Raw genomic sequence first — 15,154 nt, forward strand, 5'->3', positions numbered from 1 at the left:
CTGATAACCTCCTTGAGCTTCTAGAAACCCAGCTAGACCCTGAAGCAACCCACACCGCCTGCTGTTTCAACTCCTTACTGTTGCTACATGAGCAGGCCCTGCCCCACCTTAGCTGGCCACTCCCTCCTGCTCACTCACTCCCCAAGTCACAGGGGCCCTCTCACAGTTTCTCCAATGGGACAAACACATCACTACTTCAGGTTTTTGCACTGGTGATTTCTTCTGAGAGCATGCTCTGCCCACAGATCCTAGCATGACTGTGTGCTTCTTATAATTAAAACAAGAGCTCGAAAATCACCTCCTCAGAGAGGACTTACGGACCATCTAAAGTAGTCCCAATTTATTGGCTTCAGAGCGTTTATTATCTGAATTTCTTGTTTATTGATTTATTATTTATCATCTGCTATTATCTGCTCCATGAGGCAGGCCTCTTAACTCTTATATCATCAGAACTCTAAACTTACACCAAGGCCTCAATGCTTACTTTTGAATAAATGAACCTAAGACTTTTTCAAGAACCCCTTCAAGCCTCCCTCAAAGCCTTCTGGGACTCTTCCAACTCTTCATGATTGCTTCTTTTCTGAGCTCTGCCCTCTTGGAAATGAGCCCTTTTAGTTTATCCTCAAAGTTTCACTGATTTGCTTGAATAACTCAACTTTGCAACCAGGCTCCTTGAGAACTAAGTCAGTGTCCTAAATGTCCTCTGGGCCAACAAAAGCCCTCAGGATGAAATCAGCGCTGACTTCTGCCCACAGCTGTCATGAGCATCAAATGAGATCACATGTGTGGAAACGCTCTGCGAGCCACAAAGCACTAAGCAAGTAAGGAATTAATACGAATGTTGTTGTTTAGTTGCTAAGTCATGTCTGACTCTTTGCGACCCCATAGACTGTAGCCCGTCAGGCTCTTCTGTCCATGGGATTTCCCAGGCAAGAATACCAAAGTGGGTTGCCACTGCCTTCTTCGGGGGATCTTCCCCACCCAGGGATCGAACCTGCATCTCTTGCACTGGCAGGCGCATTCGTTAGCACCGAGCCACCTGGAAAGCCCAGTATGAATGTAAATGGTAAGCATTTGGTAAAGACTTGATGACCACTGGTTGATAATTAAGAATTAAGTGTTTAGAAATTTCCTAGCAGTCCAGTGGTTAGGACTCAGCGATTTCACTGCCAAGGCCCAGGGTCAATCCCTGGTCAGGGAACTAGAGATTCCACCGCCAGTGATGCAAGGCAGCCAGAAAAAGAATTAAGTTTCTATTCAAAAAGCAAGTAACTAGAAGTTCTTTTTGCTGACAGAGGAAAGCTTTTAGAGGATGGGATGAGCTTCTCAGACTTTGAACAAACTTCTCTAGGTAATACTTCTCCCAGCAGAACTTTTTTAAGAAATAATTTTATTTACTTTTGCCTGTGCTGGGACTTCATTGCTGTGTGGGCTTTTCTCTAGTTGTGGCGAGCAGGGGCTACTCTCCAGGTGTGGGGGGCGAGCTTCTTATCGTGGTGGTCTCCCTTCTTGCACAGGCTCCAGAGCACAGGCTCAGTAGTTGTGGCACACAGGCTTAGCTGCTCCATGGCATGCGGGATCTTTTTGGACCAGGGATTAAATTCGTGTCTCCTGCATTGGCAGACAGATTCTTTACCACCAAGCCACCAGGGAAGTCTGCTCTCAGCAGAACTTTTGATTGCAGGCAGTAAGTTTAGGAAGCCACGAAGCTATGTTATTTTTAGACTCTGTAGTTGTATTGCTGAATAGGCAGGTGTGGCCTGGTGTTGTGTGAACAGCATGGGTATACATGCAAAATATGACATTAGTATCACAGGAAAAGCAGTGGAGTGTTTTATTGTCAGAGATATATTCTGAGGACCTAGCACAATTGGCTCTTCATATTGTAGGGTGATTGTCCAAGGGAGACGCTCACTGACCTCCTCAGGCCTTTTAGGCTACCTAAGGCAAGGGACAAGTCATTTACAATCGGAATTTATGCCCTTTCTCTTTTACTTCCATTCACTTTCCTCTCTTACAATCCCTCTTCCTTCTCTGTTAATGCTAGTGGAATGTAGGAAAGGAGTTTTTTATTAATATTTATTTATTTGGCTGCATCGGGTATTAATTGCGGCATGCAGGATCTTTAGTTGGGGTATGTGAACTCTTAGTGACAGCATGCGGGATCTACTTTCCTGACCAGGGATCAAACCTGGGCTGCTGCTTTGAAAGCACACGGTCTTAGCCAGTAGACTAGGAAAGTCCCAGGGAATTCTTTTCAGCTTCGGCTTTGACATCATCAAATTTACATTTGGCTATGGCTATATGATACCACTTGCGAGGTCAATTCCAGCTCTAAAGACTCCATTAAGAAGGAGTTGAAGAATAGGAGAAACTGCTGTATCATTTTCACATCAAGAGATGGAATGCTACTCTAGACAATAAATAGCCCTCCAAGTTCTTCCGTCCATGGGATTCTCCAGGTAAGAATACTGGAATGGGTTGTCATGCCATCCTCCAGGGGGTCTTCCTTGCCCAGGGAACAAACCAGCGTCTCTGGCGTCTCCCGCAGTGGCAGGTGGGTTCTTTACCACTAGAGCCACCTGGAAGCCCCAGGGTTGAGGCTGTGTGTGTGTGTTAGTTGCTCAGTCATGTCCAACTCTTTCTGATCCTATGGACTGTAGTCCCCCAGGCTCCTTTGTCCATGGAATTTTCCAGGCAAGAATACTGGAGTGGATTGCCATTCCCTTCTCCAGGGGATAGGGATCTTCCTGACCCAGGGACAGAACCCAGGTCTCCTGCACTGCAGGCAGATTCTTTCCTATCTGAACCACCAGGGAAGCCCAGGGTTGAGGCTGCTGCTGCTGCTGCTGCTAAGTCACTTCAGTCGTGTCCGACTCTGTGCGACCCCATAGACGGCAGCCCACCAGGCTCCCCCGTCCCTTGGGATTCCGCAGGCAAGAACATTGGAATGGGTTGCCATTTTCTTCTCCAATGTATGAAAGTGAAAAGTGAAAGTGAAGTCGCTCAGTCATGTCCAACCCTCAGCAACCCCATGGACTGCAGCTTTCCAGGCTCCTCCGTCCATGGGATTTTCCAGGCAAGAGTACTGGAGTGGGGAGCCATTGCCTCCTCCGAGGGTTAAGGCTGGCCATCTCCAAATCCCCGTTTCACTCTAAGATTCGTGTTTCTATTGGAGAGCGCATCAAAGAAACTGTTATACCTCCATGAGAACAACAGGTGGCGCTGCATCACTGGCAAACATCTTGGATTCTGTCAACCTTGAAAAGTCTATTATCAACGGTAAAAATGTCCAAACCCTTCGGCTCTTGAACACATAGCCAAAGTGGTGAACCTTGTTCTGAATCACTTCAAGGATTCACTTCAAATGCTTTCTGAGCACTTCCTATGTGGCAGGCCCTGAGCTGGGTGGTAAAGATGAACAAGCCGTAGCATGGGTCCTGCTCACCATTCAGAGGGGCCGACACTTGACTGCTGGGCAGGAAAGCATGCTCGGTGATTCGGGGAAAGGGCTTTGGTATAGGCTTCATAGCGGGGGGGCGGGGAGCGGTGTGGTGGAATTTAAAAGGATAAACAGGAGTGCCAGATACTCCAGGCGTGAGGAGCAGCCCTGAGAAACAGCATGGCCTGCCTCAGACGGCCAGGCAGAGTGGGAAGTGAAGAGGGCGACGCTGCGGGCGAAGCCCCCACCGCGGAAGGCTTCCCACTCTAGAAAGTGCGGGGGCTTAATCTTGTAGGCAGAGGGAGACACTGGGATTAAGAATGGACCAGGTCTGAGACTCAGCAGCTCAACTGGCGAGAGCTATCTGGCCTCCACCGGTTTCCAATGGAAAATGGCTCCAGTCACAGCTAACTGCTCCCCTGTTTCTCTCTCGTCCCATCACCGCCCTGCGCCATGCAAGAGTGAGGAGGATCTTCTTAACCTGTAAATCAGCCAGAACATCATTCTGCTCAAAAAAAAAAATCCTTCACAGTATCCTAGTGTTTTAAGAATTAAATTCAAACCCTTTGCCAAGGCCCACAAGGGGAAGCCCAATCTGACCCGTGCTCTCCTCTCCAGACAGAGAGACAAGGGGCACACAAGGCCCAGGGAGCTGATAGTCTTTCCACTTCATTCATTTAAAAAACATGTTGAGGAACTTCCCTGGTGGTCCAGTGGTTAAGACTCCACGCTGCCAATGCAGGGGGTGCGGCTTCAATCCCTGGGCAGGGAACTATGATTCCACAAACAGCACGGAATGGCCATAAATAAATAAATAAACAAAATCGTCTGTAAATAAATAAAATAGAATTTTTAAAATAAAAAGGAATTTCCCTGGTGGTCCACTGGCTAAGACTCCACCCTCCTAATGCAGGGAGCCTGGGCTCCATCCCTGCTCAGAGAACTAGATCCCACCTGCCGCAACTAAAGATCCCACATGTCACGACTAAAAATCCTGTGTGCTGCAACTGAGACCCGGCGCAGCCAAATAAATACATTGTTTTAAAATAAATTTTAAAAAAAAATTTTTAATTAAAAAAATAAAGAACATGCTGAGCTCCCGCTGTGTGGAGGCCTGCTCTAGGTATCTGAGATATGGCAGCAGATAAAACAGAAATCCCTGTCCTCATAGAGCTTTTCTAAGAAGTAAATTATGAGATGTTAGACCTGCCAGGGGCTTCCCAGGTGGCATTAGTGGTAAAGAACTCACCTGCCAATGCAGGAGACATAAGGGATGAGGGTTTGATCCCTGGATCGGAAAGATCCCCTGGAGGAGGGCATGGCAACCCACTCCAGCATTCTTGCCTGGAAAATCCCACAGACAGAGGAGCCTGGCAGGCAACAGTCCATGGGGTTGCAAAGAGTCAGACATGACTGAAGTGACTTAGCAGGTATGCACGTAAGACCTGCCAGAGACTCAGAAATAAAACCTCGATGATGGTGGTGGGTGAGGACCAGGCTCAGCGGAGGTAAGCAGGTCTCAGCCAGGGGTCTGCCCAAGGCTCAGGCCTCACAGCTGCACCCGAGCAGCCCTGGGCCCAGGGCTCAGAGCTGTGGAGGACAGTAAGGAAGCACAGGGTAGATCCTCTGCCCCCCAGAACTGAGGGGCAGGAGACGAGGGCCAGCCCTCCACTCTCAGGAGGACTCTGACTTCTGCCAAATGGGAAATGAAACCCATGCCCGGAACCTCGAGTAAGGATGACGTTTTCATCACTACTTCCCTCCCTGCACTGAGCCCCACCTACTCAGGTCAGGATCGTAAGGCTCACCAGCACCCACCGCCTTCTCACATCTTCCAGGATGCACAGCTGTGGTGCATTTCCCAGCCTGCCTGCAGGGAAGAGGTGACTGGGTGCTGGGCCCTGTAAAGTGGGAAGTAATGATACACCCACTTCCGGTAGTCCCTAAACCCCGCCACGCGTCCCTCCAGGCTTGCTCTTTCTCGCTGAGCAGCAATGCAGAGGACACAGTGGGAGGCTGAGGCCTGGGGGGCAGTGGAGCCCCGGAAGGGAGAAACGCAGAGCAAGGTGAATGCCACCCCTTCCCAACACACACACACTGCACGGCAAGGTGAGTGAGAAATACTTGGGCTGTGTGAAGCCACAGAAAATTTTGAAAACTTACAGTCTGGCTAACTTGTGCTCACGCTTGTCAAATGTTTATTATAATGAACAGAAGTAACTGTCCAAAGTCCCTCTAACCTGGGCTGACAGGAGAAGACACTGGAAAACCTCTTCCTCCATTGATAAGGCAGTTCAGCCCCCCAGTGAGGGATCCTGCCCAGATCAGATTCTCTCTCTACAGCAAAGCACCCACCCCGGGGAGACCCTGTTTGGAAGTCATGATCGAGGTGCACCCACCTTTCCATCATGTACTCCAGGTTGGTCAGCCTCGCTTCCCCTGTGGAGACAATGTGGATGGCATAGGAGCTGAGGGAGCGGTGGATAAAGCCCCGGGAATGCAGGTATCTCAGGGCGTCGGAGATCTGGAGCAGCAGGTGCACGATCACCTCCATGTGCAACACGGGGAACTGGGCCCGCTGCAAGCAAGAACAAAGGATGCTGCAGAAGGCTTTGTAGTTTCCAGTCTTTTGTATTGACCTTCATGACAGCCACCTGGTGTCATGACAGACACCTGCTGTCATGGTGGGGAACCTAAGACTCAATGAGGTTAAGTGACCGGCCTGAGGTCCCACTGACTCAGGCCCCCTGACTCCAAACCTGGGTTCCTCTCCCTTAGCCAAGCTGCTTGATACTACGAAAAAAATGAGGATAAAAGTCCTCAAACCTGGTCCGCACCTCCAGTGTGAGCCCCACCGCCACTGGCAATGCCAAGCCTGTGCTCCGGGAGAACTTGACACATAAAGGACAATCCAGCCCCTACCGCGGTCAGAGGACCTAGAAAGTTCACTCCAGGACAGAAATCCCCTCATACTAAGATACCCAGTCACAACTGTTCTCTTCTCTCCCCAGAAGTGGCATTGTAAGTCAACGCCCTCCCCCAAGAAGAGGAAAGGGAACTCTAACACTGAGAGGCGAAACCTGGGCAGGAGGAAGGGTGAGCCGTTTCAGGGAAGGGCCCTTCCTGCAGGCTCTCTTCTCGCTCCAGCCCAGGGTCTTCTAAACAAAGCCATGGAGAAAGAAAAACCAGTCTGTCAGGACCTTTTGGAAGTCACATTTCAGGCCAAAGCAAGCTCCCAAGGAGTCTGTGTGCCCCATACCCTTCACTAGGAAAGCTGAAAAGTAGGAAGGGACAGACAAGGCCTTGCATATAAAGGTCCCAGAGGGGAGCGGTCCCCAACCTTTCCGGCACCAGGGACCAGTTTTGTGGAAGACAATTTTTCCAAGGAGGGGGTGGGGGAGATAATGTCTCCAGATACTTCAAGACCATTGCCATTTATTGTGCACTTTATTTCTATTATTATTACATCAGCGCCATCTTAGATCGTCTTAGATCATCTAAGATCCCCCTTAGATCTGGGAAGCTGAGGGCCCCTGTGGTAGGGCACAAGTAAAAATGCCAGGAAATAGGGCCAGAGACTGTTTGGTTACTGTGAGCTAAAAGTGTGGCTGTGTGTTTTCTGGGTCTACTGAACTCTCAGATGTGTGATTAAAGAAGCCAGACTAACAATAATAAAATCACACTAGTTCCAATGTGCTGATTAGCTTTAAACGGTGCATTATATAGCCCCCCCTCAGAGTAAAGAATTAAGAGATTTCTCTTCTATGCATGCACGGATGGGAACTCTGCTCCTGGGGTAAAAGAAGAGAGAGAAAGGGAAAGGAGAGCTGGAGTGGCGGGGAAAGGCAGCAAGGGGAGAATGCAGGGCAACAGGCATTTACCCGTTCGTGGAGGACACTGAACAGCGTGCCCACCGTGACGCGCTCGTACACGAGGCGGGTTTTCTCCAGGTCCGGGGACAGGCACACAGCCATCAGCTGCAGCACGTGGGGGTGCCGCAACTTGCTGCAGAGGCAGAGAGACAGGATGAAACCACGGTGCTTTCCTCTCTTCTGGGCTCCCTGAACACACTCCAGACAAATTCTATTTACACACAATGTTTTGCTAAGAAAGTGGGATGGGGTAGGGGTCGAGTTTTCTGTTGATGGAATTCTTGGCTTTTCACTGATCAGAACCTGAAGGCTTAGGATCATGAATGACAATGTCACTAAGAGCTACTAAGCTAGGGACTCGACATACATCACCTTGATCCTAACAACTAGCTACAGGAAAGGTGCCATTACAGTTACACTCACAGAGATCAGGAAGCAAAGACCAGGGAGAGGTCAGGCCCAAGGTCACACATCCCACCCAGCCTCACATCAGAATCCACACTATGAGCCTGTCCAGCCTCCTTGAGTCCCTTTAGGCTGACTTCCCCAAAACGAAGGATTTGGCTTTATAGGAGCTGAGTGAACTTGATGAGCCAAGGACTATTTCAAGGCCTCAGTAGTGCTGGTATACAACCAAGGATGAAGTTCCTGCCCCAGCAAGACCTGAAGGACTAACCCCTGAGCCACAGGAAACCTAGGGTACTGAGACCCATGGGCGTGTCTTCCGAGGAGAGACAGCGCACGTGGTCCTGATGGTGGGCCTTGAGGGCTGCAGATGAACCAGCCAGGCCTGAGGCTGGACCTCAGAGACATGCAGGGAGTCTATTAGCGGACAGACTTGAGCTTCTCACTACCACCATCCCCAGCACTCAGGCTATTCAAGAATGCTTCTTTTTCCTTCTTGGCAGCCCTGGGAAGTCAAATCAACCCACCAGGAGGAAATGGTGAGGCTAAGGAGGCTGGTCTCCACCCTCAGGTTCAGCCCTACATAGCCCTGAACCTGGGTCTGAGACACTCCTGGGTTTTCTTTCTTACCTGCTGTGCTCTTGCTCGGCGATTAACAAGTCGGCCAGCCGCAGCCTGCTGCAGTGCGGGTGGGTGGAGAGGTGCAGCTCCTTCACTGTGACCCTGCTCCCGTTCCACACCAGGCTGCCAGGGCAGGAGAGAGTGTGAGCAGGAGGGGGTGTGAGCAGGAGGGAGTGAACAGCCACCTCTGCAGACACGTGATCAGAGGAACAGTGTTTACACAGGTTCTATACAGCTCCCCCGACCCTGTGCCCTGCCCCCGCAACGGTGTGTCCTTCCCGCTCCTACCCCCAGGGCCTAAAGCACTTCGGGGACTTAGTACAGGTGGCAGGGAATCACTGAGGGATTTAAGGGAGGGAGTGACTTGTCAGGTTTGCATGGTAGAAAGACTGGGGCACCAACCATGTGGGGAGTGGTGGGCCGGGGTGTCTGGAGAATGAGAGGCCTGTGGGGAGGCTGGTCTGGGGAGGGACACGATGTGGATGGAAGAAGAGAGGATGTGACAAATTCGTGGCTCAGGCAGGAAAACAAGAAGCACGTCTGCACGAGATACAGAGCTGTGCAGATCTGCAGAGGCCTTCTCAGACGGCTGTGACTGCTAAGCAGGGAAGCAGCAGCCAGGTTCAAGGGGGACAAGAGACCTTGGACAGGACAACTCAGGTGATCCTGTAGGACGCTGGTCGCTGGAGACTGAGCCCATCCCAGGGACTTTCGTCAGAGTCCGATCCTATCACTGCCATCTCTGCTGCATCAGCTGGAGAGAGCCATTAGCTGATGCCTGCAGGGCTTCAGTGCCCTTTGACCTGTATCAGAGGCCAGTCGCCACTCTGCTGCCTCTAATTCTCTAGAGAGCAGAGAGGCTGCAACACTGATATGAGTAATCTTTCAGAGCAGTTGTTCTCAACAAGGAGCCATCTGGCCTGTCTGTAGACATTCTGGTTGTCACAGTCATAAACGCAGGGGTTGGGGGTGCAGGCAGAGCTGCTACTGGAATCTAGTGAGGAGAAACCAGGGACACTCCCAAACATCCTACGGTGTACAGGACCACCCCCAACAACACGGGGGAACAAAAATGTCAATGGTGTCCAGATTGAGAAATCCTGATGGAGACATTTGCATTTCAGTATGTCCCTGTGTTCAGGCAGAAACCCTCCCCACACAGGGAAGTCACACAAAGTCCATTCTTTCTGTGGGACTAAATCCGACTTCCACTGGCCAGCTTCTGCTTACTTGGTCATGACCATGTAGGGGCCACTGAAGAAAGAGAAGGTGGGCTCATCGTCAGCTTGAATCACTTCCTTTTCTCCAATTACTGGAAGAGATCCTAGATAGGCCAGCTGTGTGCCTCCTGTGAGATAAAACTGAAAGCAAAGCACAGTTTCAAATAGTGGGAGAAAAGGGAGAAACTTAACTACTTCCAGAATCTTGTCATCTAGCTAAAAATAAAGGCAGCTGCTATTTACCAATGTGCTGGATACCTCTATGCACTGGGTGTAATTCTTTTTATTATCTTTAATCTTCCAAGAAACCCTGCAAGATTGTGATACTCCTTCCCTCTTGCCGGTGAGGAAACTGAGGCTCACACAAAGAGGTCAGACGCCTACAGGAAGCACCAGGCCTCAAGGGTCCCTTGAGGCCCCCACAGAACATGTCTGGGGCCTTCACTGGGAATTAAAGGCTCAGTTCCTAAAACTCCCCAAATCTAGCCCAGAGTCATTCAAAAGAACTCTCCGGGACTTTCATCACTTTTCAGTAAGGACAGAAACACTGAGGGGTACTTGTCCTGCAAAAGCAGTAAAGAAGAAAACACTTTGGGGAGGACGTGGGAGGCCGTGTTGGACAAAGCTGTGGGGCCCGAGGCCAAAGCCGGGCCAGGGAATTCCCCAGTGAGTCCCGCAAACAGTGGCTGCTGGTGGCAACCTCTTACCTTTCCAAAGCCAAAGCTGTAGATATTTTGGGCAGAAATGACTCCAGCCTTAGGCGGTCGGTTAGGAGAGCCATTAGGGTTTCTAAATATTGAAAAGAGGAGGGGAAAGTAAGGAGGAACCATACCCAGAGGACAGTGCTGAACCAAGCTGTCAGCATGTGTAGCTGGTTTCGTTGTTACTACTTAACAGCCAGCCATCTGAAAGGACCCCCATGATACGCATTTCCTGGTGTCCATGCCCTTGTGTAGCGATGCACAGGTCAGAGAGGGCTGACCTATTAACCCAGCAGGACACTGCGGAAATGACCGAGTGGTGTGAGTTCCAAAGCTTGGCCCCCAGGATTTCTGCCCTGATCTCTCTCGCAGCCCTTGCTCTGGAGAAGGCCAGCTGCCATGTTGTGAGGATGCTCCAGCAGCCTCACGGGGGCGACCAACACCCAGCACCAATCTGCCAGCCGTGCGAGTGACCATCTTGGAACTGGACCCTCCAGTCCCAGAACGCTGCAGCCCACACTGCATCTTGACCACATCATCGTGAGATGCCCTGAGCCAGAACCACGCAGCTAAGCCACTCCCTAATTCCTGACCTGCAGCAACCGTGTGAGATATTTACTGTTGTTCGAAGTCACTAAGTTTGGGCTTAGTGCGACAGACAACGCATACAGATGGTCAAAGTTGGAACAAACCATCAAGAGTATCTTGTCCAACTTTCTCATTTTACAGACGGGAAAAAATGGAGCCAGAAAGGGGAAATCTGCTGGCCTGAGGTCACAAAACAGCAGCAGGGACTAGGCTTCGGCTCTGTTAAGACAAAATTTGGTCTGCCAAGATCCTAACTCTGGCAGGAGAGGAGGTGGAAGACCAGAACCAAGTAGGGGCTCCAAGCCCGGATGAGGGATTCAGGCGCTTAAACCTGATAGCCCTGGGAAGACCCTAAAAGGGTTTTGAGTAGTGAGTGGCACGATTCAGTTTTCATTTTTAAGAGGTCATTCTCCACGTTGAATAAAGAACCAAGATGGGCAAGAGTAGCACCAAGGAGGGCAGGTGGGAGTAACTGGTCCTTAAGGGAATCATGAACTTATCTCTCATGAGAAGCATCCAAGTCATGAGAAGAAAACCAGGACTTGATGTGCAGAATGAGATGCAGGAGCCTGTGAAAAGTGTGACAAGTCTGCTGCTGCTGCTGCTGCTAAGTCGCTTCAGTCGTGTCCGACTCTGTGAGACCCCATAGATGGCAGCCTACCAGGCTCCCCCGTCCCTGGGATTCTCAAGGCAAGACACTGGAGTGGGTTGCCATTTCCTTCTCCAATGCATGAAAGTGAAAAGTGAAAGTGAAGTCGCTCAGTCGTGTCCGACTCTTAGCGACCCCATGGACTGCAGCCCACCAGGCTCCTCCGTCCATGGGATTTTCCAGGCAAGAGTACTGGAGTGGGGTGCCATTGCCTTCTCCGGTGACAAGTCTAGCCACCCCAATAACAGGAAAAGATGCCATCAGAGAAAATCACAAGGGACACAATTTTCCACATATAAATCCTAAGTTAATAAAGCCCAGAAAACTTAAAATAATTCTCCTGAGCATGAGGAGAAGCCTGGAGGGAGCCCACCTCCTGCAGCTGGGATGGGGGCTGGGGAGGTTGCCCACCCAGGTGACAGCAAGTCTTAGGCCAGCTTAAAACAGCCTGAGGAACCTTAAATTAAGCATTTGCAGTCTTCTGCAACCTTAGTATTAAAGGAACATGCTTTCCACGGTTCTGAGATGACCAAAAAAAAAAGCTAGCCAGTTGTTCTGCTGAGAAAGGGTTTTCTGCGGGGCAGCCCAGACCTGAAAAGTTCCTTCCTTCCCTGCTAATCATATGGTGCTTCCCACTGGAGCCCAGAACTCATTTCCCCCGACATTCCTGGAAGCGGGGAGCAGGAGTGGATGGCACACTGATGGATTTCAGAGGCCACATCCTTTCCCTCGAAGCTCATCCCTTTGGGTGGACAGGTGCTGGAAGGAACTGGTGTGGGGGGACCAAGGTGGCCCAGGTTGCAGGGCTCCCACAGGGAAGGCTGGGTGATGCAGAACATCCGACTCTGCCTGAGGCAGCACTCACCCCTGCATGAGGCCCCCAAACCGGGGCACGCCACTAATGAGCCGCTGAGGGGAGTCAATCTTCTTCAGGAGGTCAGAGAAGCCCTGGATGATGGCCTGCATGTGTGCAGCACAGCGCTGCATGAACTCCACCATCTGCAACAGACGGCAGGGACGGTCAACCTCACACGACTAACGGCCAGCCTGGCTTTCAATGGCACCAGAATGGTCTGAGGAGACAGGAGCCCCCACAGGGAAATCTCTGGCAAGGGAAGGGGCCAAGGGATTGCCTAAAGATACAGAATGAGATGATTCCATTTTCAGGGAGTTTATTTGATGATAGTTTCCTCCAAATCCTTCATTCAACAGATGACGAAACTGAGGCAGGAGTATTATTTTAACTTGTTTCCAAGGCCCAGTAGCTAATGAGCAGGAGAACCAGAGGGAGGGGACTCTGCCCATCTCCCCCTTCCCTCCATGTGCCCAGCACTGTGCAAGTCCTTTATTCTTTCCACTTGTTAGATTATTTAGCCCTCATTAAAATACATCACACCTGCCAGCATGTGGCTACAGACAAGTTACTTAATGTCAATGCACTTCAGTTTCCCCATCTGTAAAATGGAGACAATAATAGGACCTACCTGAGAATTGTTGTAAAGATTAAATGAGTTAATATTTAACTAGTTTAATTAAGAACATCTGATGCAGGGTAAGTGCTAGTTAAGGGTCAGACAAAATCACATTTGTCCTCTCTGCCCACTGACTGGATGACCAGAAAAACTGACTGAGGTTTTACAGTTGGTTAACTTGCTTCATCCCAGGCGTGTGTGCCCAGTGCTGATGGCAAGGCCACTGCAAGCCCTGTGCTGTCCCCAGACTGGCCTCTGGCCCTGCGCTCTGCCACGGGCGTGTCTGCAGAGCAGGCCCACCCTTACCACGGTGCTGCGCTCCTTCCCTGCTGCCAGAGCCCAGGTCTGCGGGTTTCGACCCTTCTCGTCGTGGAGTCGAAGATCACCCCCTGCATCCAGCAGTTTGCTGAGGATCCACTGGTTGCCTGAAAATGCTGCTGCATGGACAGGAGTGCTCCCATCAAAGCAGCGGCTGGAGGAGGGGAGGGGTACAGTGAGTGTCCATAGAAACACTCCTCCCCTTCCATGGATAACACAGGGCTCCCTTACTGCAAAGGCAACCTTTGGTAATAGGAGAACTGTATTAACACCATTAGTGACACACCAGTAACACCGTTAACACTCCCATCTTTACACACCTCCCCCTCTCCCATCTTCACCGCCACCGTTCAAGGAGTAAATTTCTCAATTTACAGATGAGGAAAAAAAGAGGGCAAAGCCAAGATTCACACCCAGGCATGGATCTGGTTCAAAACCCAGTGTTCTATCTCCACTGTCCCCTGACGCTGGCTGCCCTGAAACCTTCAGGTCTATAGTGCCACATGGTCAGGCTGGTGAAGCACAGCCTAAGCAGAGATCATCTCATGTGAGAATGTCTCTATCTCCCAAGTGCTATGGTAGAGGCCCACACACCTTGACATCAGCAATGTGGTCAAGCACCTACAACTCAGAAAAATTTAACCAAAGCCAATAAACTATCTGAGACATGAAGGGACACCCTTCATGAGCTGTGAAGATGTGATATGCAGCTGTGGTTTCCGAACATGGTTGCACATCAGGATCACCTACAGAGTTTGCTTTTTTTTTTTTTTTTTTTTGGCCATGCCAAGCAGCATGCAAGATTTTAAGTTTCCCAACCAGGGGATCAAACCTGAGCTCCCTGCATGGAGTCTGAACCACCAGGGAAGTTCTAGAGCTTGCTCTCTTTAATTTAAAAAGAAACAAAAATGGGAGAAGGAAGGGGAAAATAAAGAAGAAATTTTAAAAATAATAATAAAAAAAGGAAGAGGAAAAGAAGATAAGAAAGTCTCCCAATTCCAGACCCACAATTCTCTTGCCTAGAGGCAACTACTATTACCAGTTTTTGTATCCTTCCAGAAATTTTTTATGCATGTACAAGTAGGAATAATAACACGCTGTATTGGGAATTCCCTGGTGGTCCAGTGGTTAGGACTTGGCACTTTCACCACTGCTGAGAGCCTGGGTTCAATCTCCAGCCAGGTAATTAAGATCCCACAAACCACATAACGTGGCCAAAAAAACAAAACAAAGAATGTTATTTAACTGTTATGCATTTAAATTTTTTCTTTTAACAATATATCTAGGAGAAATTTCAATATGAAAACATACAAGCCACCTCAATTCCTTTTTAATAGCTGCATAGTATTCCAATATACAGACATACCATAATTTATTTAATAAGTCATTGGGATATTTGTCAAAAATACAGATATCAGACTACACAGCAGACTGAATCAGAATCTGCAAGCACGGCACTCAGGAATGAGTACTTTTGTACAAGTGCCCCAGGGGTGCCCACGAGGCAGTGGACTAGCTCATTGTGAGTGCTCGCCTCTCCTTAGCCCTGATGCGCAGTCTAGCACGCTGCACTACGGGATCTGTAGCATTCTCCTTGCTTTAAAAATACATTTGTATATGATGTTTTACAGCTTTCTAATCATTCTTCCCATAAACAGTAAGACAGCTGAGTAGGAAGAGAGAAGATATTATTTTTTTATTTCTCATGAATGCTAAGGAAGAAAGGAATAGTGTTTCTTATGTCCAACTAATCATACAAGAGAATCCAGGTTCAAGTGGTATCAAAATGTGTTGCTTTGTTAATTTATCCTAGAGGCTGAAAATTGGAGGCCCACAGACTGATTTGGCAACCCAGAGGCATGTTTT

General features: G+C 49.6%; 1 protein-coding gene across 14 annotated transcripts in view; it reads right to left on the reverse strand.

Annotated features, from left to right (window-relative positions):
- TEX14 (testis expressed 14, intercellular bridge forming factor) overlaps positions 1-15,154 on the reverse strand; it is a 149,790-nt gene that overhangs the window by 41,512 nt on the left and 93,124 nt on the right. For all 14 annotated transcript variants that reach the window (XR_009731199.1, XM_061390136.1, XM_061390130.1 and 11 more), the window contains 7 exons: positions 13,277-13,442; positions 12,364-12,497; positions 10,268-10,349; positions 9,571-9,701; positions 8,350-8,463; positions 7,324-7,447; positions 5,842-6,020 (listed from right to left, as the gene is read on the reverse strand). Coding sequence is in view for 13 of the 14 variants with exons in the window: in XM_061390136.1 (XP_061246120.1) it covers positions 5,842-6,020; positions 7,324-7,447; positions 8,350-8,463; positions 9,571-9,701; positions 10,268-10,349; positions 12,364-12,497; positions 13,277-13,442 (930 nt within the window). In the remaining variant the exon portion in view is untranslated. The remainder of the gene's footprint in view (positions 1-5,841; positions 6,021-7,323; positions 7,448-8,349; positions 8,464-9,570; positions 9,702-10,267; positions 10,350-12,363; positions 12,498-13,276; positions 13,443-15,154) is intronic.

The sequence above is a fragment of the Bos javanicus genome, chromosome 19, assembly GCF_032452875.1.
Source record: "Bos javanicus breed banteng chromosome 19, ARS-OSU_banteng_1.0, whole genome shotgun sequence".
NCBI classification, from domain to species: Eukaryota; Metazoa; Chordata; class Mammalia; order Artiodactyla; family Bovidae; genus Bos; species Bos javanicus.